The sequence below is a fragment of the Populus euphratica genome, unplaced genomic scaffold (assembly GCF_000495115.2).
Source record: "Populus euphratica unplaced genomic scaffold, PopEup_1.0 scaffold186.1, whole genome shotgun sequence".
Taxonomy (NCBI): domain Eukaryota; kingdom Viridiplantae; phylum Streptophyta; class Magnoliopsida; order Malpighiales; family Salicaceae; genus Populus; species Populus euphratica.
In genome coordinates, this window is record NW_011499992.1 from 195,581 (window position 1) to 220,918 (window position 25,338).

Consider the following 25,338-nt stretch of genomic DNA (forward strand, 5'->3'; position numbering starts at 1 on the left):
ATGTGTGCAGGCAATATAAAGTGTATTCTTACTCCTCGTAGCTCGAAAAAATGCATTGTAACATGATGGAAAAAGAAAAAATAAAAAATAAAAAAGAAAAAAGAAAAAGCCGTCATTTCATTGTTGATGTCAGAAATGTGGGATATCGTACTTTCGTGGTTGATGCTAGGAACTTGTGGTGCTTTAATTTCCGGTATAATTATGATAGACCAAAGATTCAAGCAGTGGACTTTGCACTGGGCTTCCTTGTTTCTTTATAGTATTTTGCATTTTGCATTGGATTTAGGTTTCGTAATTTCAAATTGCTATTTTGAAGGCGCTGGAAATTCTTCTACATTGATCTTGCTAATGCTCACAGAACAGCAAGATGTTCTGAAAGGGCAGGGCAGGGCAGGCCAGGATGATCAATTTTATGGCCTTTTAGAGCAGCACAAGTTGGTAATTATAAAGGGTATAGCAGTCTTAGATTTATTCTTCGGATAATACTAATCTAAATATTATAACACTAAGATTATTAGAGATTTACTTGATTATTAACTTTACAATCTCAAAAAATTAGTTTAAATGAATTTAAATATTTATATTTATTAATAAAAAAATAAATAAATTGGTATTCAAAATATCAAGAATGTGGGGAGCAAGAGCCTACATACACGTAAATAAATATGTGTTTGATATTACAATCAGAATATTTGAATTTTTTATTTAAAATTAATTTTTTAATATTTTTAAATTGTGTTAACGTGTTAATATTAAAAATAATTTTTTAAAAATAGTTATTTCAAATGCATTTCTAAAAAAAAAAACTTTAAAATACAACTTATAACACACTTTCGTGGAAGCATATATATATATATATGACATCGAGAAAACAAGTACAGGAATTGCTTGGTTTTTTCACCAAATTCTTTCCTTGCTGCCTTTAAATCAATATATATATATATATATATGACATCTAGAAAACAAGTACAGGAATTGCTTGGTTTTTTCACCAAATTCTTTCCTTGCTGCCTTTAAATCATCCTCTATGTTTTCTCTTGCTTTGAAGTGCTTGGTGTATGATACGCAGTTTGGTTCTCTCTTTCACAGAGATCTGCTCTTCAACAGCCGATCAAAGATGTGTATATTGCAATGGCACCAGCCCCAGAAATTGATGAACCATTCATTCATTTAAAATTACCAGAAGTAGGAGGACTTAAACGAGACCTTACTCATAGTCAGAGGGCCGGACTTCAAAGTTTTTTATTAGTAAAGTTCTAAACCTAAATTTTCATCGTTCAAATTATAGGACCAAAAAAAATGGAGGGGTTACAATTTTAGCTTCCCGCCACAACAAACTTCCCTTCCCGGGTTCTCGTCTCTCCCCCCCGCAATCAATTTACCTTGATAATTCAAAAGGAAAAAAACCCCACCAAGACGTAAAGCCCTCTCCTCTCCATCTCTATCTACCTGCAAAATCCATAAACACACGCAGTAACAACAATGGATACCAAATTCCAAGCCTTACCTCCTCTCAAAAGACACAGACTCTTGCAACAGCATCAGCAAGAAAACAAAGAAAATGTACCCATCGCTTTGCAATTGCCGGCCAAGAAGCGAAAGGAGTCCCGGAATCCACTTCTTGCTGATGCTGCTCCCCAAGTCAGTACCACTGCTGCATATTGTTTGCCAACCAAGAAGAGGGTTTGGGCATTGCATCCTGATTTGGTATCCGGTAAGCCACTCTCGCCTTTCAATCTCAATGTTGAGTATAACCCTTCTTTCAATGAAGAAATCAAAGCAAACGAGGAAAACAAGAAAACCCCACTTGATATTATTACTGATAAGTCAATTGAAAGTGAACAAGAAGATTTAAAAAAAGAGGAGAAAGTCACAGTTCTTGATGAAAACAACCAAGAGGAGTGCAAAGAGGAAGAGGAGGAAGAAGAAGTAGAAGAGGAGGAGGATGATGGGATTTTGTGTTCTATTTGTCGAAGCACAGATGGGGATCCAACAGATCCTATTGTGTTTTGTGATGGGTGTGATTTAATGGTTCACACTACTTGCTACGGGAATCCTTTAATAAAGGGTGTTCCTGATGGTGATTGGTTTTGTATTCAGTGTTCGGCTTCTAAATCGTACAGGTCAGAAAGTAAGCAATCCTCCTTATCTTGTTGCTTTTGTCCAACAAAAGGTGGTGCTTTGAAACCCACCACAACAAAGGGTGTTGATGGGTCGTGGGCTCATGTTGTGTGTGCACTTTTGATTCCTGAGGTGTTCTTCGACGACCCAGATGGCCGTGAAGGGATTAATTGTTCCAAGGTTCCTAAAAGGAGATGGGAAGGGAAATGTTATGTTTGTAAGAGTAGAACAGGGTGTGTTATTGAGTGCTCTGAACCTAAGTGTCCTCTGGCATTTCATGTTACTTGTGGGTTGAACGAGGATCTTTGTATCGAGTTTAAAGAAGGGAAGAGGAAGGAGACTATAGTTGCTGGCTTCTGCAAAAGCCACACTGAATTATGGGATAAGGTAAAGAAAGTTGCTCCTCTTGCTTTTTAATTCAAGATTTTAATTGGAAGACTGTATCGTATTTGTATGGTTTTTGATGGTTTTTCTTCCTATTTATGCAGCAACAACAGTCAGGGAAGTTCAAGATTGTAGCCACTAGCCAGAGAAGAGCATAGAAAGTAACTGTTTCAGTGGAGGCAATAGGTCTGCCTTTGAACGACCTATCGATGAAGGTTTGAGAACGTGTTAGTCCTCGATGGAAATTACAGTTTTTTTCTCTCTCAACGCTGTTAAGATAGTCATCTTTTTTAGATTTTAGGGTGCTAGTTTTGATGCTTTGGATCGATACAATTAATTTTACTCTGTGATGCATCTAATGGTCTAGTTGATTTGTTCTGAACATCAATGATTTGTGGCTAGCCTTCTAACTCTCAAGATTTTCTTCTCCATTGAATTACTTGGTGATTGACATAAAAACTTCGCTTGCCCTTTTTCCATGTCGACTGCGTAGGGAGAGTTTCGACTTGGAGATAGTAGGCATTTTAACTGGATTTTACATTTTTCTTTTGTTTTATCTTGTAGAACAAATATCTGGTATTCTTGGAATTGAAATGGCAATCTAATTTGTTGCCTTTTATCTTGAAAGTGGCAATCAGTTTATACTGCAATGACATTCAAAGTACTATCTATGTAAATGTTCAAAGGGCAAATCAAAATTTAGTGGATGTATACGTGATCATCACAATGTGCTCTTGCCAATGAATAGATTGATGCTTCAAGTGTCACCATCCTTTGGGCCAGAAAAAGTAAAAGCATATGAAAAAGGTTAGGGTTTTGTCTGCGAATTTCCATAGCATATGAGAAAAAAAGACAAAGAGTCCGGATTCAGTGCCCGTGATTGACAATTAAACAACACTTGATATAGAAATGGATTCTGAACGAACGCGGTTTTATATTAGTGATCTTGTTTTTTCCTGGTAAAGTGAATCAAATTGTTGTCTGATAGCTAACATGGACGGCCCTTTTCCACTAGCTATTGAATGTTTTTCTCCGAAGAGTCTAATGATGTTTACATCTTTTGTGCTGGCATCGACTGACTCCTGAATTGACATTTGGCTTGACCAAACACTAGAGCCATTCTATTAGGAGAAATGTAGGTTAATTTGGGACGTGCAAGTCAATTATAAAATAGCAAAAATATTTTCCCCTCTTCAAGTGAATTTGTTAGGGAGCAACTAAATAAAACTTTATATAATTTAATATGAACCAAAATCTTACATAGACACATTAATTTTACTCGACAAGCTTCCTTAGTGTTGCAGGATTAATCACAGCATAATAGCCCACTTAAAAGCTTCATTATCAATTAATAAAATAAGTCATAGCTTTTCTTTTTTTCTAGAAAGAACTTTCAGGTAGAAGATGTAACTTTGCAATTTTAAGAATTTATACAGGTCAAATACCAAGATGTAACTCTGCAATTTTGAAAATTTATACGGGTTAAATATGCTATTTTAAATGATAATATTAACACTTAACATCTTTGATTGTTTGTTTTTATATTTTAAAAGTATTTTTTTAAAATTAATATTTTTTGATATTTTAAAATTATTTTAATATGCTAATATTCAAATTAATTTTTTTAAAATAAAAAATATTATTTTAATATATTTTTAAATAAAAAATATTTTAAAAAATAAACATAACAAAACTTTCAAATATTTAAAATTCGTAATTTATCTAATTCACATGATGGTGTTTTGTTTGGACTAATCTCTTCATTTTTGACTCAGAAAACCACTCACTGCCATATCTTCCCTAAAAGATGTCATCACGTGTCAGCATGATAAAATTAAAAAACTCTGCCAAGAAAAAAACAACTTTAGAAATGGTCTCCCAAGGAGACAAAGGAAGCTGGCTTATCCTTAAAATGACAATGACCTTGGAGAATCATTAGTCAAAAGGAGAAAATCCACCAGCATCTTCCTAGCTATGGAGGTAGTTGAGAGTTTGATTTTTATTTTTTTTTGACATTTCACAAATTTCTTAAGTCAAGCTCCATATTGCTTGACCTTTCTTTCTCTCTTTCTAGAATGGTTGGATATTCATACACATTCACACAAGCATATGCATCGCTGTGTGCATACGTAGGCACGCATCTCATCCACTTCGGAAGAGGAGGATACTGCCCTTGTCTTAGGAGTCAAAGGAAACAGATGTGAAACATCCGGCCGTGGCCGGATCCCGGAGGACATCTGGTCGTGATTCGGAATTTTCATCTGGATAAATCGTTAACATCCTGTTGGCAAACAATAAAGATAAACTCTGTTTCAGATCATGTCAAACTTCTGTTCTCAAAATTGTCTGGTTGTTCAAAAACACATAGTTATGGAACTGTTTACGAAAACTCCACAAGTGGCATAAAAAAAAGGCACTTTATGAGCTAGGATCAATGCGTCCAAAAGCATTGTGGAATTTCCCTGCTTCTTGAATGGTGTTTTCAGCTTGAGAGCAGGCATGCATCTTGTAGTTTACGTTTCACGCTAAATATTGCAGAAGGAATGAGGTATCCTCTGAAGTCCATGCCTTTGTCTTCCAACTTCTTCCTGGTTTGATATTCGGCAGTAAAATTGTTTGAAGATGCAAAAAAACAACTGATTTTCTGAACGATAATATGCGACGGCTGGAATATTAATATGTTGATGAAATGGTCATGCTCTCACACAGTGGAATCAGAGAGGATTTAGCTTTCGTTTGTTTTTTTTACCTGGCAATTAAATCCATTTATTAACAGATTTCAAAGACTTTTCTAGAAATGGGATTGTTCTTGTCTGACAGGTCGGGTTGATTGTGAAGTTCCAGTAATTCATTATTTTATATCTCACGTCTTCGAAGTTTTTAGCATTTTACACGTTTTCTTAATAGTAATTATGCAGCACATCATCATCATCATCTGAACAAATCTCTAGAGATTGTAGACTCGGCCTTGCAACTACCACCATGTCTGAATGGATAAGAATTAAAGAGCTTGCTAAAACAAGGAAATTATTGGTCCCCAAAGCGGAAGAAGCTCTCAAGTAATTACAAACAAAGTATCTACTCTTCCCCACATTCATAAATGATGGTAGATTCTCAGTCATATTCATCATCAAAATGCTCACCTTATATTTATTTTCCTTAAAAACTCCTTTCATTCATTTGGCCCCTTGACAAAATCCTCTTGCTTTGCTGTTCAAATGGATTCATATTAAACATATTTGGACAGTATGATCATATATGTATATATATAAGAAGATAAATTTTATTAAATTTATTATATGACTTCTAAAATATATTAGTGTGAAAGGGTTGGAGATTTTGGAAGATCTCGCCACATAATTTTGACATGTCGATCAGATAACGCCTTTCAACCTCTGTTTCTAGAACGCCTTTTTTTTTTTTTTTGAAGTCTGAAGGGAATTTGCCGGATGCTTCTCTCCTATATTACTGCATAGGAGAGTGGTCTTTTCTCCTCCTATATATAGAGAAAGAAAGCTGGAAACCTGCAAACACCAGTACCGCTAAAACAAATAAAGAAACATGGAATCAAACGTTGTTCAGCTTGGAAGCTCTCTTATTGTGCCATGCGTCCAGGAATTGGCCAAGGTAAACCCGGCAGCCATCCCACCAAGATATATCCGTCCTGATCAAGACCAGCCCACGATCATTCCCAGCTGTGCTTCGGTTAATGAGATCCCGGTTGTTGATATGCGGAGGTTACTAGATCAAGAATCAATGGACTCTGAACTGGCCAAGCTCCATCTTGCTTGCAGAGACTGGGGTTTCTTTCAGGTACCCACCACACTCACTCACTCATGTTTGTTTTGTTTCTTCCTCGTCACCTTTTTCTTTTTTCGTTTATTCCATGGCAAGCGATTTCTTCGAGCTCCATTTGTGGTTCAACCATAACCATCTCCAAGGTGCATTAAGCTTAAGAAAAAGAAAGAAAAAATATTACTGAAAAGGCGAGAAAATTACATATAATAACAACAAACTCATTTTTATCATTATCCACCCCTGCTCACAGACATCAACCCCTTAATTCAAGGTTTAGCCCTGAAAAAATCTAATTTCTTTTGCTAACATAACATGGATTTGTTTTTTACTTATTTTTCCTTTTTTCTCAAAAAAATCCAAGGTTTTGTCAGCGATTGACTTGTGATCCTGGATTTGGATCGAGTCCCCCTCATAAAGCAGACAAAGAGAAACAACCGAATCCTCAATGTTTTCTCAAAGTAACTTTAACAGCACATTTCATGTGCAGCTTCGTCTCCATAAATGTTATGAACTGTTTGATAATCAGTCTTAGTCGGGCTCTACAGGGTTGCTGTCTTCGTTGATAAAATTAAGCAAACAATTATAAATACGAAGTCCACTGTAATATTAATTAATTGGGATCAACACACTAATTAATAATCGAACTATAGTGAAGAGCAGTCAAAGAAAAACACAGTACTGATATTGAGTTGGCCTATCGTTGTTTTTGTGTTAAATTCGATCCTAAAACCTTCTGAAAAATTAGAAAGCTGTGAGTGTTAATTGAAGAACAAGTTCATTAGCAAGAGAGTGAAGTTTAATTTTGTTACAAGAGAGTAGTACGCTAACGGCCTCTCCTGGTCATCTATATCCTAAACTGCATCGTGAATTAACAAAATACTAAAGGATGTGTTAAATTAGTAGATATACTCGCAATACAAAATAACATTATTTAGTAGATTTTCTTTTTAATTTTATTCTTTAACAATATATTTTTTTAAATTTTATTATTTAATATTTAATTTTTTAATTTTTTTTTTTAAATCTATCATGATTTCATAATCTAGGTTATAAGTTTAACCCTGGTTAACATTAGATCTATAAGTTGATTTTGTTTATTATTTAGGTTTTTTTTAAATAGAATATTTTTTTAATTGGGTTTTATATATTTTTTTTAATTTAGCTTATATATTGTTATCATAATTTCATAATTTGGATTAAAGATTTGACAGGTTGACCCAAGTTATCTTATTTATTTTTTTATAATTTTTTATTTGAATATTTTTTTTTAATATTAAACTCCAACAACTTAATTTTTTTTTTTATCTTTCAATATTAAGTTATTTAGGATTTAAGGTTTCATAGTTTTTTTTAAAAAAGTTATTTCTTATCGAGTTATCTCAATTTCATGAATTTAATTTTTTTTTAACCTTCAATATTGTATATATTAAAAATAGAGTCTTGTATTTTTTTTTTTATAAATTTATCCCAGTTTTATGATCCAGGTTGCAAGTTTAATTGATTAGTTCAAGTTTATTTAGGTTTTTTTTTATTATTTTTTTATTATTTTTATTTTATCTTTTAATATTAAATTGATTGAATTAATCTTTATAATTTATTTTAATTTTTTTCTATTGAGATATCACAATCTCATAATTATGGGTTATAGATTTAATAAATTATACATTTTAATATATAAGTATCTCAATATTAAAAAAAATGTTATTCAATATATTAATATATTACCATATCACTATTTTAAAAAAATATTATCTATTATAGATTATATTTTGAGTTCATAATTATATTTTTAATTAAAAAACACATTATATTTTTTTAATTAGAATATTAATCCGGCTTGCATCACATCATCACCAATTATCCAGTCATGAGTAAGAAATGTAAGATGTACACTGTGGGAAGTTTTCTTGTTGCGTTGATCAATGAAAAAACATATATAATATCATCATAATCGTCATCATTATAATATCATCAAGTGCGCGGATGTGTTTATATTTATACACACACATATCATTTGATTATTAATATATGCCTAATCATGTAATTAATAATAATTAAGATGATGTATAATACTGCATTAAATAAAGGTTATTATTGTGACTTGACATTTATTAGTATTTTTTATATATAATAAAAAGCATAATTACAATACTACCTAGTTCGGCTTCACCGGTATGCCCAATAATTTATTGATTTAAACTCTAATCTAATTAGATGACTTTTTGATATGAAGCTTCGTCTAAGACATTTCAACGCAAAATTTTGATTTTTTTATTAAAATAATTTTATTTTAAATTATTTTTTTAAAATCAAATGATGAGTTAATTTAATTCAATTATAATCTATGACCAGATTCGACCGTCTCATAATTATAATTATAATAAAGAGGCACAGAGTTCAAACATTTGATGGAGATTATTTAAGATAAATTGCTTTCACTTGTTTAATGAATATACTTGGTAGATATAGCTGTGATTATCTTTGGTTTTTATTAAAAAATAATTAAATTTGTTTTTTTTAATTAAAATTAAATCAAAATTAAAATCGATTCAAACTTATTATTTTAGTTCAGTTATTTTAGAATAAAAACTAATTTTTTAATTTAATTTAATTTTTTTGATTTAATTTATTTTTTTATTTGAGTTCAGTTTAGTTTAGTTTTTTTTAATTTTAAATTTAAAAAATTAAAATCAAATTGAATCGGTTAATTTTTTAAAAATTCTAATTGATTTAATTAATGTTTTTACTGTTTAATTTTTTAATTTTTTTCAATTTAATTAATTTTTTAATTTTTTTCTTAATCCCTATCGCTATCGTCGGCATAGTTGTCGCGACAAAATCATCTTTTCTCTCGTAATAAAATAAACCGAGAGAGGCAAAATTCCTGTCACGTGCATTAACTACTACCATACAAATCCTACTCGACACAGCACCATTTCCAACAAAAAAGAATAAACATATACAGTGATCGATTTTTCTTCCTCGTAGTTGGTAAACCATGAAGTGAGCGCTTCGTTGTTGGAGAAAGTAAAGACTGATGTCCAGGACTTCTTTAACCTGCCAATGGAAGAGAAGAAACTCTTTTGGCAGTTTCCAGGAGAAGTAGAGGGCTTCGGACAAGCATTTGTCTTGTCCGAGGAGCAAAAGCTTGACTGGGGTGACCTTTTCTTCATGATCACCCAGCCAGTTCATGTAAGGAAACCCCACTTGTTTCCAAAGCTTCCTCTTCCTTTCAGGTCTTCCCTCTTTCTCTCTGTCTTTGTATACTGTGAGTTTTTTAAGGTACTTTCGTTTCTTAATTAGTAACCTAGCTACTAGCTCTTAATTTCTTCTTGCAGAGACACCGTGGAGGCATTTTCATTGGAATTGAAAAACCTAGGCATTACAATCCTCGGAAAGATGGCTAAAGCACTAAAGATAGAGGCAGAGGAAGTAGAAGAGCTCTTTGGAAACGGGCTTCAGTCGATGAGGATGAATTATTACCCTCCATGTCCTCAACCTGATAAGGTTATTGGCCTTACTCCTCATTCTGATGCTGTAGGTCTCACTATACTCCTGCAAGTCAACGAAGTGGAAGGTCTCCAGGTAAAGAAGGATGGGAAATGGGTTCCTGTCAAACCCCTCCGAAATGCCTTCATTTTAAACGTTGGAGATATTCTGGAGGTAAAATGCATGCATAATTGCAAACGATGTTAGCTTGGAACTTGGATATTGATCATAATGTTCTTGCGATTATCTTTTGCACATCATTTCTGCAGATCATAACGAATGGAACATACCGTAGCATTGAGCATCGGGCAACAGTGAATTCTGAGAAAGAAAGGCTCTCAATTGCAACATTTTTGTCTCCAAACTATGATGGCGTAATTGGACCAGCATCCGGTTTAGTCACTGAACAGACTCCAGCAATGTTTAAGAGTATAACAACTAAAGAGTATCTCAACGGCCTCTTTGCTCGTGAGCTTCATGAAAAATCATACCTTGATGCTATGAGAATATGAGTGGGGATAATTGATAGCAGGGAATTTGGGTGCATGGTCTGGGAATTGTCAAGATATTTTAGTATTAAGCGACATATGATATTGCTTTATTAATGAAAGGGTGTCTTTATCAGGTGAGAGTTAATGCTAAACCATATATTATCCATGTTTATATCTGTTAATTAGTTCTAGGTGTGGGTTTTTTATGTTTTCTTTTTAATATATATATATTGTATTGTTCAAGAGGTTGATCATATAAAATAAAATAAGTAATATTTTATATCTCGTCTGTGACCTTTATTTCTAATATATTTTCAAATAAAAAAAAAATTAGAGAGTGACATGATATTTAAAGAAGAAAAGAAGGACAAAAATAAACATGAAAGTTTAGTATCAACTATAAGATAAAAGAGATAAAAATGACTAGATAAATGATAAGAAAAGATGAAACGATAACAGACCATATCATAGTTTTGAAATCCAGCTCGTTCGTGATTTAGATTTTAATTTTTGATTGGGTTACTAGATTTTGACTGAATCACTGGATTCATTAGGTTAGTTTTTTTAAAAAAAATCAAAAAATATCATTTTAATAAAAAATAAAAAAAATAAAAGTTAATAAACTTGTAACTAGATCTTGACGAGTCAACTGAATCATCTAGTTAATCCATCAAGTCAATTATATTAGAATAGATTTTTTCTTTAACCCAACCTGATTGCAGCTTTTAATCAGCCAAGTTTTAGATTAATTTACCAGGCCAACCGGATTTCAAAATTATACACCATATATGCAACTAGGGAGAAAAAAACAGGGAAAAATCACGACAGAAATAGGAGAAAGTAAAAAAGAAAAGGAAAAAAACCTTTCTCTACTAAAAAAACACTAATTGCCAACACGTTCTTTTGCTTTTTATTGTCCCTGACGGCAGACTCCAACCTCCTTCCCCGTACCAAACTCTCTGTCCACCATGGAACAGCCCTTGTCTCCTCATTCATACAGTTGCAGCAACCCTTTCCACATCGTCAAATCCAGCAGCACCAACTCCCTTCGTCGCTCCGCTACCCTCTTTGCACAAACAAATACGCCACTGACACCAACTTTTGCAACAATCCAGAACAACCACCGATCGAAACACTTACACATCGAAACTGATCTGCCTTTTTAACCCTAACCAACAACAACATCAACCACCAAAAATCAGCCCAAATCCCAATCATAGACACGAAAAAAAATTCATTCTTTGTGTTTTCTTACAGATCCAGTGACGGCGAGTGTGATGCACGCGCCAAGGAATCCACAAGCGCGCGCATGAATCCACAAATCCTAGTCACGTTCCAGCGCGTGTCTATCATGCGCCACCGCTTCCCAGTTCATTTCCGAGGTTATCTCAAAATAATCAAAGTTTTGGAGTCTATACCGTTGTTTAGCAACCCCGGAGGAATTAACTTGCTAATATCTATTTTTTACTGTGACAAAATTGGAATCAATAATCTGCTATGAGATTTAGAGGATGCATGGTTTATGAGAGACAAAATAATTTAAATTTAATCTTTGTGTATGAATGTTTTTTATTTTGCATATGGATGTGTTTAATTTCACTTTGGATTTCAACATTTTTCACTAAAAAAATACATGGTACGTAGGATTATTTACATATAAATAAATTTTTTTAACCTAATAATCAACCTCCTAGTAATATGATCTTGGACGAGTCTTATCATTTGGATATCATAGATACTTTATTCTTTTCCCATAATAAAAACAATAGAAATAAGTTTTCTTACATACATATGTGTTCTTGAAGAACCAACCCAGAAATAAAAGTATAATCCTTAAAAAGATGTTAATTGTTCCTTGAAAGTTGAATATTGTTGAAATGATATGTTTTCAAAATATACAGGATCTCTCATCCCACTGTAAACTTGTTTTATATGTGTTGAAGTGAATCCAATCATTGTTCTTTGTTGCCAACCACCTCCACTAAATCTTTTGAATAGTCATTTGGATTTCCAACCACTTCCCTTATCATTTAAATATATATATTTTTTATTTATACATCAACTGTGGCTATAATTTTGTGGTGTCGGTAACATTGTTGTATTAATCTCATGATATAATTGTTTGTATTGATCGACTTTTAAAATTTATAGCCTAAAAGTTGACATGACATGATTATGTTGATTTGATATGTTCAAAAGCAACTTTGATCTCTAATTAAAATATGAATTAACTTTTAACAAAATCAATAGGAAAAGATCAAGCAAAGCACTCTATGATCACTGAGTTAAAAGAAAAATGTTGTAACCTGGGTAATGAGCATGATCAAAATACGTTAATAAGAGCTGTCAACTATCATGTTTCTTTACCCTATCCTTGTTCTATGGCTAACCCATCAATGAGCTTGGATTGGATTAAGTTTGAGTTTAAATTGAAGATTTATTAGATTATGAGTTATTAAATTGAATAAAAAAGACATAGACTAAGATGGGATTCAATTTTGTACTTAATTGAAGGGTTCTTATATAATCATAGACCAAATAATTGAAGGGGCCCAAAAATAGATGGCATGTGTTGAACATTCACCAGCATGTGATGCATGAGCCATGAAAACCACAAACACGTGTATGAATAAACAAATCCTAGTTCATTGTCAAGGTTATTTTGCTAATCTAGTCACTCTCAAAAATAGTTACTAGATTTGAAATGTATTTTCTGTTTACTACATATAATTTGTGATTTGTTATTATTGATTTTTATATTTATCTCAAAATAATCAAAGTTTTGAAGTCTACACCATTGTTTAGCAACCTTAAAGGAATTAAGTCACTAAAATTTACTTTCAGTGTGATACGATTGAAATCAATACTCTAAAGCGAGATTTTGAGATGGGTTATGAAGGGCAAAATAATTTAATTTCTATGAATGAATATGTTTGATTTTGCATATGGATGTTTTCACTTCGGATTTCAACATTTTTCAACAAAAAAAATACATGTAGGATTATTTACACAAAAAAATGTGTTTTTTTACACCTAACAAAACAATATGATTGTTGAACAAGTTTGATCTCTCATATATTGATACTTTGTTATTTTCACATAATAAAAAATATTTTGAATTTTTTTTATATGATATATGTTTTTTTTTTTAAGAATCAATATAAAAATGGTATAATCCTTAAAAGGTTTTGTTCCTCCAAAGTCAAACATTGGTGAAATGCAATATTTATTGGGTATTTTTAGGGTTTTTGATGAATTCCCATATAGAGTGATCAAAACTCTGCTATTTGATCAAAATAAGAGAGCTATTGATAAATATTAATAACTAAAACATTTGTCCTTTAATGATTTTTGGAGATGATGGTTTTGTCTAAGTGGTTTTATTTCTTAGACACAAAAACATGCATTTCTTGTCTTTTGATCTTGAATAAAAGATTTATGGTCCTTGATAAGAATCATCTGGGAGTTTTTAAGTGTGAATATATGAAGAACTTGGATGGTTTTGCGTAAATGAATATCTTAGTTAAGGCTGACAGAGTTGATCATTTTCAAGGCTTCATCGAAACAACTTAGATGTAAATATCATTAAATGCCATTTGAACTTGGTAGAAGAGATATATATCTTTTGTTTTGATCCATACCTGCTCAGTTTGAAGGTTTGTAACTTTACATTTATTTGCTTGAAGGTGTCAACTCGATCGACCAAGAATCTAAAAATAGAATAATTGGGATATAAACCTTCAATTTTATGGAATTTGAGTTGTAGAAAGGATGTTCTTCTTCCATTTATAAGAACTCTTGTGTCATTTAGAGGTCTAGAACTCCATAATAAGCTCTTGAAAGGTGCCAACCCAATCATCCAAAACTATCAAGGAAAGGGATATATAATAGCCAAACAATGTGTCACCTAATCCTTTAATTAAACTTGAGTGACACGTCATTCAAATTAAACTCTAGAAATTAGGGTTTTTAATTTGGAATTTGATAGATTTTAGTTTAATTTGTGTTTTTTTAATTCTAGCATATGCACCCTTAATTGACTTAAAATCTTTTTAATCCTTGTAATTTTTCCCTTAGAAATTTTGATTTGAAGCCCCCAATTTTAGTGTCTTCTTTATTTTGATTTTTGGATTTTGATTTGTACAATTTAATCTTTAATTGATGATCGAACTCTTAATTTTCTTTAACTTGGTCCCGATTTTATCAATTTCAGCGTTTGAAGTCTCGCATCTTTTACGATTTGGTTATTAGTTTTGAATTTCTTCAATCACACCTCTAACTAGCAATCAAAATTTAATTTTTTTTTATAATTTGACCAATTAAACTTTTTGAATTTTAATTTTAGTCTCTAAACTTCAATTTCTTTCTATTAACATGCAAATTGACTAAAAAAAACTTATTTTTCTTACAATTAAGTTCTTAATAAAATTAATTAAGTTTTTTAAAATCCATATTGAGTTCTTACTAATTCAAATTAGTATTTATATACCCTAAATAAAATATTATCACCAATAGAGTCTTTTGTCAATTAGAATAGGTTGTTAATTTGTCAATCTTGTACATTCTAGTCCTCCAACTTTTCCATTTGTTATTTTGATTTTTCACCACCAACTTGTAAAATCTTTTAGGCTTTTTTTGTGTGCATCCTTTTGACTTTTTCAGATTTTTTTCTATATTTTTTATAGGATTAAAAATAAATAATAATAGATGCCCTCTTTTATTGGGCAATCTTTTACAATGTTTACGAAGAAAAAATCTTTTTCAAAAAAATTATTTGTCTTTAATTTTCTAAGATATTATTCTTATTCATCTATAATTTTTTTTATAGATGAATTTTATTTTTAAAAATAAAAATATTTTTTTAAATAATATTTATAACATGTTCGGCTTGGCGTAATATTTTTTCATTTTATTTTACTTAAGTAGTTCTATGTATGTTTCTATTTCTATTATATTTTATTGATTTTAATAATCAAATTCAACAAACATAAATGAGCAAATATTTTATTTTATAGGATTAAATATCTTGATCTAAGTTCATTTTTTAAAATTTCAACATTTTTTTATAGTTATTGTTAATGATTTTTTTTATTTTTTCATAAAGAAAGTTATTGATTTATTTAATTAGATACTTGTATAAACTTTTTAATATTTACTTGGAATCTTTTTATATAAAAAAACACTTTGAAATATTTTAAAAAGAAAATTATGAAGCTAATTATTTGAAGTAGAGAAATTTCAGAGCGCGTCGGTTCATATTTTAATTGGAAGCAATCATATGAAGATGGGAGGGTCCGCTGCACTGGGACAGCAAATAGGGTGCTGGAATTGGACTTGGGAAAATAACTTGCAGGAAGCCCAAGATATCATCATCAGAGGGCCAGCAGAGCTCTAGAATGGAAGTCAACTTCGCTGGTCATTTCAATATTGAAGAATGATCTTCAATTTTGAAAGGTACATGTTTGTTTGGTCAATGATTGAAAGTTACTAACGACAGAAACATGAATATCAGAAGAATTTTGACTGTTTTCAGGGCCCGCCCCCTGTATTGGTACTAGACTGGGCGGGCGAGCCATAATCAGAGGGGAGAGAGAGGCGAAGATCCCTTCATCCTCCGACAACAAGCAGAGCCGACACCGAGGTAGTTCTATTCCTTTTTAATTCACACGGGAATGACTCGCGGCGGTTTCGATGCTGCCATTACTTTCAACACGTCATTGAAAATTAATAAATAAAAAAACTAAAAGAGAAGTGAATTTCAGTGCACCTCTTCTTGTAAAATATTATTTATTAAAATAGTTTTTTTTTTAATTTATATTTTTTTTAATTTTACTTTTTAATGTTATGTTTATTAAGAATTGAATTTTATAATTTTTTATTTATTTTTTTATAAGTTTAACATAGTTTTACTGTCCAACCCGCGAGTTAATACTATTCATTCAAATAGTGTCTTTTTTTTTCAATCTATCTTTTTTTAATTTAATTTTTTACTTCAGTATTTAGATTATAGAGGATTGAGTTTTATAATTTTTTTTATTTTTCATGAGAACATTCTAGTCTCATAACTTAAATCACGAATTTGAAAAATTAACTTAGTTGATTCGAGTTTTTTTTTTCTTCACCTAATTAACTTTTTTTTAATTTTTTTTTGATAATCTCATTGTTATTTGTTTTATATTAAGAAGCAATCCACTAACTTTTGCAAACATTGATTAGTAACATAAGAACTCACCTTTAAAAATCTGCAAGCTTTTTAACTCTTCAAGAAATAATTATTCTTGAGAATTTTCCTCACACTCCATTCATATGTCAAGAGTATATGTTATGAAACTCTAAGTAATTTCTTAGTTAGTTAAACACTTTTGCTTCATTGCAAGTGTTACTTTGCGTCAAAATGTGTCTGATTGTTCTTTTTTATATACAGATAATGATAAAAAAAAACTTTAATAAACATTATCTTCAATTTTTTTAATTTGTTATGTTGTCAACAAACTACTAACGTATTTCATAAAAGCACTTATCTGACAATTATCTTTTAATAACTTGTATTTATTTTTTTGTGATAAAACTTAATTGAACTTCCTATATAATTTATCCAAATAAACTATATAATTATATAAATAATCACATTATATCATATAAGATATAAACTTGACTAATTCTTTATCTATTTTGGATAAGCTAACAATCTAAACAAATAATCTTTTACTAATAAAAACTAATCATTTTGACATATACAAATTTTATCTTTTAACATCAGCTTGATTAAGAATTAGGCTTCATTATTTATTTTAGTTTATTTTCATGAGGTTATCCTCATCTCATGACTCCTGGTTATGAGTTTGATGGGCTAACCTGAGGTGAGTAGAGTCATTTTTATATTTTTTTAATTAATCTTTTTTTAATTTTATTTTTCAATACTAGGTTGATGTGAAATTAAATTTTATAATTTATTTTAATTTTTTCTATCATATTATTCTGGTATTATGACGCAAATCGTATATTTGACAGGTTAATCGATAGGTTGTTTTTTCACTTACCAAGTTTATCCTATTATATCAAATTTATTCTTATGCAATTTAATTTTTTATTAAAAAAATTATAGCAATATCTAAACACTTTTTATATTAAAAATATTGATCCATAAGAAGGGTCAATGATGATATAGTATAATAATGCTACGCTATTAGAAATTAGCTGTATATAGTCCTAGTAACGTGTATACCATCGCATAATTAATTTGAGTGATGATATGCACGTATTGATTACAGCATTGATTACCGGGAGAATTCAACCATGCTACTCGATTTTCTAATCCAAGTTATGGTTGATAAACGCCGAGTAATTAATAGTAAATCCTTGTTTTTGGACATAGATTTGATGAGATTAGGGCACGTCAATGGAGATTGCACATGAATATGGAAAACTTGTCCCCGAGTTAATAAGTTTTCCATCTTTCTTTCCTTTTCTTTTCGGGGGGGCAACTTTTTTCTTCTTTCATTAATGGAAAATTTGTCCTCACCAGACTCCATACAGCTCACCAGTCTTTGACATGTTCTGTCACTCACGCCACCATTTTTAGAGGTTTCATCCTCTTTTTCTGTCCTGTTTGAAACAGAAAGGCTTTCCACTCCCCACCCTTCCAATCCTTCTCCTTCCCTTTCTCTTTGTATGGTCGGAGACATCTACAGTAATGGTTGTGAAGAAAAAATCTATATCATCTGCATCTCCATGGTCGACGGAGAAAGGGAAGAGCTCTAAAACCAACGAAATACATTACTCATTCCTTAAACCACAGTTGAGACACGCTCTACTACTCTGTTTCTTGCTTTCTGTTTGGTTAGTTATTCTAAGATGTTTTCTCTTGCCTTCCTCCACGAGCGAAAACAACATCGAGAAACTAAACGTAGATGAAAAGGCCAAGAAAACATCGAAATCATCTGCGATATCCAAGTGTGAAGGAGGAATGTCAGTGTATATATATGACATGCCCGCTGAGTTCAACAAGGGTTTACTTAAAGATTGCAGCCATCTAAATGCTTACACTGACATGTGTCCTCATGTGGCAAATTGCGGATTAGGCCAACCACTCTCCTACATGGTAGAGACCGCCGTCGCCACCACATGGTTTGCCACCCACCAGTTCATTGCGGAGATGATTTTTCACGCTCGTATGGAGAACCATCCATGTCGTGTTTTGGATCCTATAAATGCCAAGCTATTCTACGTGCCATTCTATGGTGGACTCGATGCCTCAAGCAAGTTCCACGATGCAAATCTCACGGCACGCGATGAACTAGCCGTCCGATTAGCAGATTATCTCCGATCAAAACCATGGTGGGAGAGGCATCACGGTAAGGACCATTTCTTAGTCCTAGGAAGGACCGCATGGGATTTCTTGAGAAGAAATAACGACTTTGGAAACTCTCTCCTAAATCTGCCAGACGTGCAAAACATGTCGGTGCTGACGGTAGAGCGAAACCCTTGGGATCAAGTCCACAACCAACACGGCATCCCTTACCCTTCCTATTTCCACCCGTACACGTCCCACGAGATGATGACGTGGCAGAACCAGATGAGACAATCAAGTAGGCCCCACCTCTTCTCCTTTATAGGGGGGCCACGTAGAGGAGTTGAGAAAGCTGCTGTAAGGGACGAGTTAATAAGGCAATGCAGCGAGTCAGGTCGATGCAAGCTTCTAAAATGTGGGAAAGGACCCAGTAAATGCCATAACCCAATTGAGGTACTTAAGGTGATGTCTCAGTCCCAGTTTTGCTTGCAAGCTCCCGGTGACTCGTTCACTCGGAGGTCAACTTTTGACTCAGTGTTGGCAGGTTGCATACCTGTGTTTTTCTCACCTCACACTGTGTATACTCAGTATGAGTGGTTTTTTCCAGCTGGGGATGCGAGAGAGTATTCAGTTTACATAGATGAAAATGCTTTGAAGACGGGAAATGGAAGCAAAAGGGTAGTTAGCATTGAGGAAGAGCTTTTCAAGATTGAGAGAGAGAAGGTGGAGAGAATGAGAAGTACAGTAATAAAGTTGATGCCAAGACTCACTTATGCACATCCAAATGCGACTGATCTAGGGTTTCAAGATGCTGTGGATGTTGCCCTTAAGGCATTGTGGGCCAAGCGTTTAAAGTTGAACGTCTAATCAAGGGAGCCTCCTGCCTTCAGTGTTAACTAAGATAGTCGAATCAGGTCTCCTAAAGGCAACACATAGCGCATTCTTAACCTTTATCATTTAATGATGGAGATTACAGCAATATATAGTTTTACTGCTTCGATTTCGGGTTTTTTTTTGGCAGAAATATTAGCAGATTATCCATTATTGTCTCTTTAGCATCTTCGGTGTTTCAACACCCATAATGTAGGCGAATCCAAAAAAGAACATCATTGACTAAGTCCAATAAAAGTCTTTTATAGCTTAGTGCATACCTTGTTGATAATCTATTTTTATGAACATAAGTCTACATAATCTAGAAGAAAAGTAAAAAGATCACGATAAAAAGAAATAGTGAAAAAAAAAAGAGAACTTTTAGATTTTCTTAAAAAAACATTTTTGCCTAATTTTTATATAAATCTTAATTATTTGTTAACTAAAAAATTACAATTAACTTCTACCCCTAAGTCACATAAGCAGTAGATAAAATTTATAAACTGTAAAAAATTTCCAGAGCTCTTTAATTTTCCCGAGCTTCAGCATATGTGTGAAGCTTGGTAAACTATAACTATCACCACCAAAAAATTATATAGTATCATTGAAATTATTAACATAATATTTTTTTTGGTACTTCTAATGATTATGGCGATGAAAATTCTTGATAATAATCACGATATAATTATTTTTGTAGATAAATAGACTAAATAATTAAAAAAATAAAAAAATTTTCTATAGGTGAATCCATCTTTAAAATAACATGTCATCAATAAGCAAGAGTATATTCCATCATTATATTTTATTGGCAGATCTAATAGTGTTATAATCAGTAACATTCTCATTCTCCCCATCTTATTCTTTTTTGCAAATCAAAACAACCACATGTCTCTTCTACTTTGACACAAATCTAAATCTCATCATTATAAATTCAACCACCCAACATTTTATAGTGTCAATATTATTGTTTTAATACAATTTTCTCTAAATATTCTCGATACTAAGTAAGAAAACATACTTATTGATATTTAAAGTTAATGTATTATTATTTTTTAGTATTTGTAGTGTAGTTTGCTCGCGTATTTTAGTGTTTTACAACTTTTTCATAGAGAATTAAATTTGATTTCTATTATAAGGTTTGTTTGTGATTTAGGCAAATTTGAATTTTTTGTAATTTGATATAATTAATCATAATTTTATAACTTAGATGTGTTATACTAAAACAAATTATGAGTTATTTAATTAGTAACAATTATATTTTGTCAATTTTATTGTAAAGTTGAAAATTTTGGAGAAATTGATTTTTATTAAATTGATAATAATTAAATTATATTAATTTAGATTGAATAAGTTTGAATTGAAAAAATAATATATAACTACTTGGGTTATTGATTACTTGCAATTAATTGGATTTATTTAGTTGATATTTTTACGCATCATTATATTTTTTGTACAAAAAACAATAGTAAATTATTAGATTGTGAATTTATTTTTAATTACCAAATTCATAGTTTAAATTTATTGTTACATTATTAATAAATGTCATCATCATTAATCTATATAGGTTTTTTAAGTAATGAATGATCATTTATGAATGTATTTAGATTCACTTTAAGGGGTGTGTAGTGAAAATTATTATAGAGGGGTTAATGGCTTTATTAATTTTACGCTTTCAAATCCAAAGAATATCAGTGGATGTAAAATTAGATGTTTACATATGAAGTGCAAAAACAAAAAATCAAATATTGTGATTATGCATCTCCTAAAAAAAGAGTTCGTTGAAAAATACTTGTGTCGGTTTGCATACAGATACCATTTTAGAAAGGATTGTCGGCTCAATGTTTAGTTCTAGAAATATACATGAAGTCAATGATAATAGTAGTTATTATAGGAATATGATGATGGATGTAATGCGAATAAATTATTGTTATTCAGGTAAAGGTTCATGTGTACATGAAGAACCAAATGTTGTTGCGATGTCGCGGTCGCAAAAATTAATTACCCTAGCTTAAAACACAACACACAAGATAGTATAGAGCAAGCAAGGGGTCGATCCCACAAGGGAGATTTAGTTCAGATTTTTATGCTATACGTTATGCAATTGGGGGGTTTTGATTTGTGATGATCTAAACTATGGAAGAAATTAAGCTAGCAAACAAAATCAATTGAAATCGAAATTTATCAAGAAAACAAGCCTTGGTTGCAAGCACACATCCACCAATGAAAATTAGAACTAATCCTTGAAACAAAACTACAATTTAAATTCTAAATTTTTATCTTTTCTTAATGTTGGTTAATTAACGGATCCGTCGTATAACTAACCCTAACCAACAAACAATCACCATGTCCGCATTAATGATTTAGTTCAATGACAGCCCTAAGAACTAGATATTTGAGTGTTCTCCCTAAGTTTAATAATGTAGTTCCGCCACAATTATCAAGCTTAGTTGCTTCACAAGTTCATACATCACAACTCCAGTTTTGATACCAAACTTAGCAATAAATTGTTCACAATAATAACTTAAAGTTCCGCTCTAGCAATTATCAACAACAATAATAGAAAATATGCATAGGAAAACAACCATACTTATTCATAATATAAACTGAAAATAAAAGAAAGAATAAATCTTACTGTTCTTGAAATCCGAAGGTTTGTTGTGTCCTTACAACCAAGAAAAGAGCTTAGCCTTGCATAACCATTGAACAACTACTCTTAAAGAATGAAGAGAGCATGATTTTTTGGGTTTGTAGAGGAGAGAATTTGTGTTTCTTCACTTCTGGCTGCTGCCCCCCTTCTCTCCTCTCTCTCTTTCTTTTTATATGCTAAGAAACTCTAGCTCCTAATTTACAAAGTAGTCCTCCCTTAAGTTGACAATTGACATTTAAGTACTTCAATAACTATTTTCCCTAAAAAAAAAGAAATAGCCTTGCATGAAATCTTCAAACTCTGACTTAGAGGAGCTAAATTGCTGATATAAAAACTTGGATGATGGTTTAGAAGCTTCAAAATGTAATTTGGACTCATTTCTTCACGAAACTTGATTGTTGGCAGAATTCAGTTGTCATCTTTGAAAAATCATATATCCCTCATCTAACATCTTTCTTGGATGAAATTTGGAGCGTTTATAGACATTTGAGTCAGAAATCCAAAACAATTGAGTTTGCATAAATTGGACTTCTATAGCTCCAGATATTTAATTTTCAATAGACAAAGGTCAACAGTGGCAGAATGCGAGATTTGACTTTGAAGGATGTGATTTCCATGATCTTCCTCGTTTTATTTTTCTTGCATTACATTTCCAGAAAGGTATGGATGTTAGCTTTTTAGTGCTACTGGAATCACTTCATTTCAATATCTAGAACTTACGCTCTGCACAAAACATCGATTGAACGTCAAATCTGCCAATTATCTCCAATTTACTCCTTTTTGCATTTTTCATCCAAAAGTGCCTTCGAAAAATAAAACAAAGAATATCAAGGCATTTTACATATAAAACATGGACAAAACATTAGGTAAATATGGGTGAAACTATCGAATAATATGGTTACATCAAATGTAAATGTAATTTTTTTCTTTTAAAAGATTCTAATAAATCAGTATGAGATGGGTACATAAATTATAATAAATTATCGATCATTTCCTGAGTATTTTTCATAAATTCATATTATGGTATAAGTGAAGCTAGTTATGATAGCATAATTGGATGGGAAAAAAATATTTTTCTTGAAAATAATAAGTTGAAAAAGAACTTTTATACCAGAAATTTATGATGAAACTCTTTGGCCTGAGATATCAAAAAATTGATATGTTCCCAACTTTTTTCATGTTGTATTATGATGAAGATGTAAATTTAACTGAGTGTAAAACATGTAGGCATGCTCGGTATAAACCTAATATAGGTAGGTGAATGACACTTATTGCATATAAAAAACTAAGATAATTTTCTATCACTACTAGGCTGCAAAGATTATCTATGTTTTCAAAAATAGTAGAGCATATGATGCGAAGGATGGAGTAATTGTGTATTTTTTTTAATGTGAAGTTTGAAAGCAATTTAACAGGGTGCATATTCGGTTTTTAATGAAACCACGCAATGTGCATCTTAGTTTGTGTACAAATAAGTTTAATCCATTTTTATTATTTGCTGCACTTTATTTTTATTGTCTAATTATACTAATAGTTTACTACTTGCCCTTGAGGATATGTATAATGCAAGAATTCATGTTCTTATCGACAATAATATCCAGTCTTTATAGTCCAGGTAAAAATATAGATATTTATCTTTAACCGTTAATTGATGGGTTGAAAATTATAGTCATTTGAGATTTTGACATGTAATGTCTCAAGGAAACAAAATTTCTAAATAAAGACAACTTTGATGTGAACTATAAATAATTTTTCTAAATAAAGACAACTTTGATGTGAACTATAAATAATTTTTCTATGTATGAGATAGTTTTATGATAGAGTATACATGGAAGATTAACTTTTCTATATTATATGGAAAACAATAAATCCTTCACCTTAACAAATAATGGTAAAGCTTCTTTCTTTTTCGCCAAAAGTTCTTATCAAATCATTATTGATTAAAAAAATAGAAATGATTTTTTGAAAAGTAAAGCTAAAAAAGATATACTGCTGGTACTATTAGGTAAAGAATTATATGATCTAATATCGTGGTATAAGAATATTGTATTTTGTTTTCAATTCGCTAAATAGAAATTTTCTAATTTTGGTGTAACCCGTGATTGGGTGAAGTGAAGTGTTTTTTGGGAGTTTATGTGTTTTAAAATATTTTTAACATGGTTATGGACATTAAAAGATAACATAAAAGCAACACAGATATAATTTTTTATTTTTTTAATGAATGTTATAATATAGAGTTGCTCAATGATTGAGTATGTATTGTAAAGCCCAAATCCATTTATACCTTAGATAAAAAAAAATCATAATTTTTTGTTTACGAATGGTTTAAGAGTATGCAATTTCTTTATGGATATGCTTTGAATATAGCTAAATTGATGAATTTAGAGGAATGCATATTATATAAAATGAAGAATTATGATTGTCATATGTTTATACAAACACTCATTTCAATTGCATATAGAAATTTATTATCAAGAATGATATGAGATGCACTCACAGAGATTAATTATTTTTTTAATAAATATTTTCTCGAACAAGTTGTGTTCACAATATATGGAACAACTTGAAAGGAAAATTCTTGAGACAATATATAAATTTGAGATGATTTCTCCTCTCTTGTTCTTCGATCTAATAGAGCATCTGCCTATACACTTAGCGTATAAAGCAAAAATTAGAAGACTTGTGTAATAGAAATGGATGTATATTTTTTAAAGGTTAGGATTAACATTCATTCTAAATGTGTAATGTGTTTTTTTTTTTTTTAACTTTTGGTCATTTAATGAATATATACTTATATTTACCTTTATGTAGATACTTGTTCAACCCAAACAAAGAGTTAAAAACAAGGCATATATGTGTGAGACTTATATTATTAAAAAGATTTCAATAATTATCTCATATTATTTGGAGCCTTATATGCTAGCAAGAATCAACTGTGTTTCAAAACATGATAATGTTGATGAAATGTTTTTAGGTGGAAATGTTTCAATATTTTCTCATTCTGGACAACTATTGGTGAAGAATACAGTTTTAAGAAGATACTTAACAAATATCAAATTTTAAAAAATATATAATTATATGTTATTTAACTATTATGAACTGAGATCTTTTTTCAGTAAGTGAATTTCATAATTTACAGTCTTGAATCATTTTCTCTTGTATTAGGCTAAACTCCTAGTAACTTTTTTATAGGCAATATCATCAATTCTTATTATTTCAAAATTCAAATCTTATTAAATCTCAATTCC

At 31.1% G+C, this 25,338-nt stretch overlaps 3 protein-coding genes and 1 long non-coding RNA gene across 4 annotated transcripts; 3 read left to right on the forward strand and 1 right to left on the reverse strand.

Annotated features, from left to right (window-relative positions):
- Window positions 1-1,150: 1,150 nt before the first annotated feature.
- On the reverse strand, window positions 1,151-1,653 carry LOC105140423 (uncharacterized). Its single transcript, XR_845185.1, has 2 exons — window positions 1,568-1,653; window positions 1,151-1,449 (listed from the first exon to the last, which is right to left on the reverse strand). It is a non-coding gene; the product is annotated as an uncharacterized LOC105140423 (long non-coding RNA).
- Window positions 1,443-3,132, forward strand: LOC105140422 (RING/FYVE/PHD zinc finger superfamily protein). The gene is made up of 2 exons (XM_011047256.1): window positions 1,443-2,508; window positions 2,610-3,132. Exons 1-2 carry the CDS (start codon window positions 1,483-1,485, stop codon window positions 2,661-2,663), a joined length of 1,080 nt encoding a protein of 359 aa, XP_011045558.1. The 5' UTR covers window positions 1,443-1,482; the 3' UTR covers window positions 2,664-3,132.
- A 2,765-nt stretch (window positions 3,133-5,897) lies between these two features.
- LOC105140424 (protein SRG1) lies at window positions 5,898-10,421 on the forward strand. Its single transcript, XM_011047257.1, has 4 exons — window positions 5,898-6,318; window positions 9,292-9,539; window positions 9,642-9,966; window positions 10,062-10,421. Exons 1-4 carry the CDS (start codon window positions 6,067-6,069, stop codon window positions 10,302-10,304), a joined length of 1,068 nt encoding a protein of 355 aa, XP_011045559.1. The 5' UTR covers window positions 5,898-6,066; the 3' UTR covers window positions 10,305-10,421.
- Window positions 10,422-17,762: 7,341 nt separating this feature from the next.
- Window positions 17,763-19,546, forward strand: LOC105140425 (Exostosin family protein). Its single transcript, XM_011047258.1, has one exon. It carries the CDS (start codon window positions 17,977-17,979, stop codon window positions 19,438-19,440), a length of 1,464 nt encoding a protein of 487 aa, XP_011045560.1. The 5' UTR covers window positions 17,763-17,976; the 3' UTR covers window positions 19,441-19,546.
- The last annotated feature ends 5,792 nt before the right edge of the window (window positions 19,547-25,338 follow it).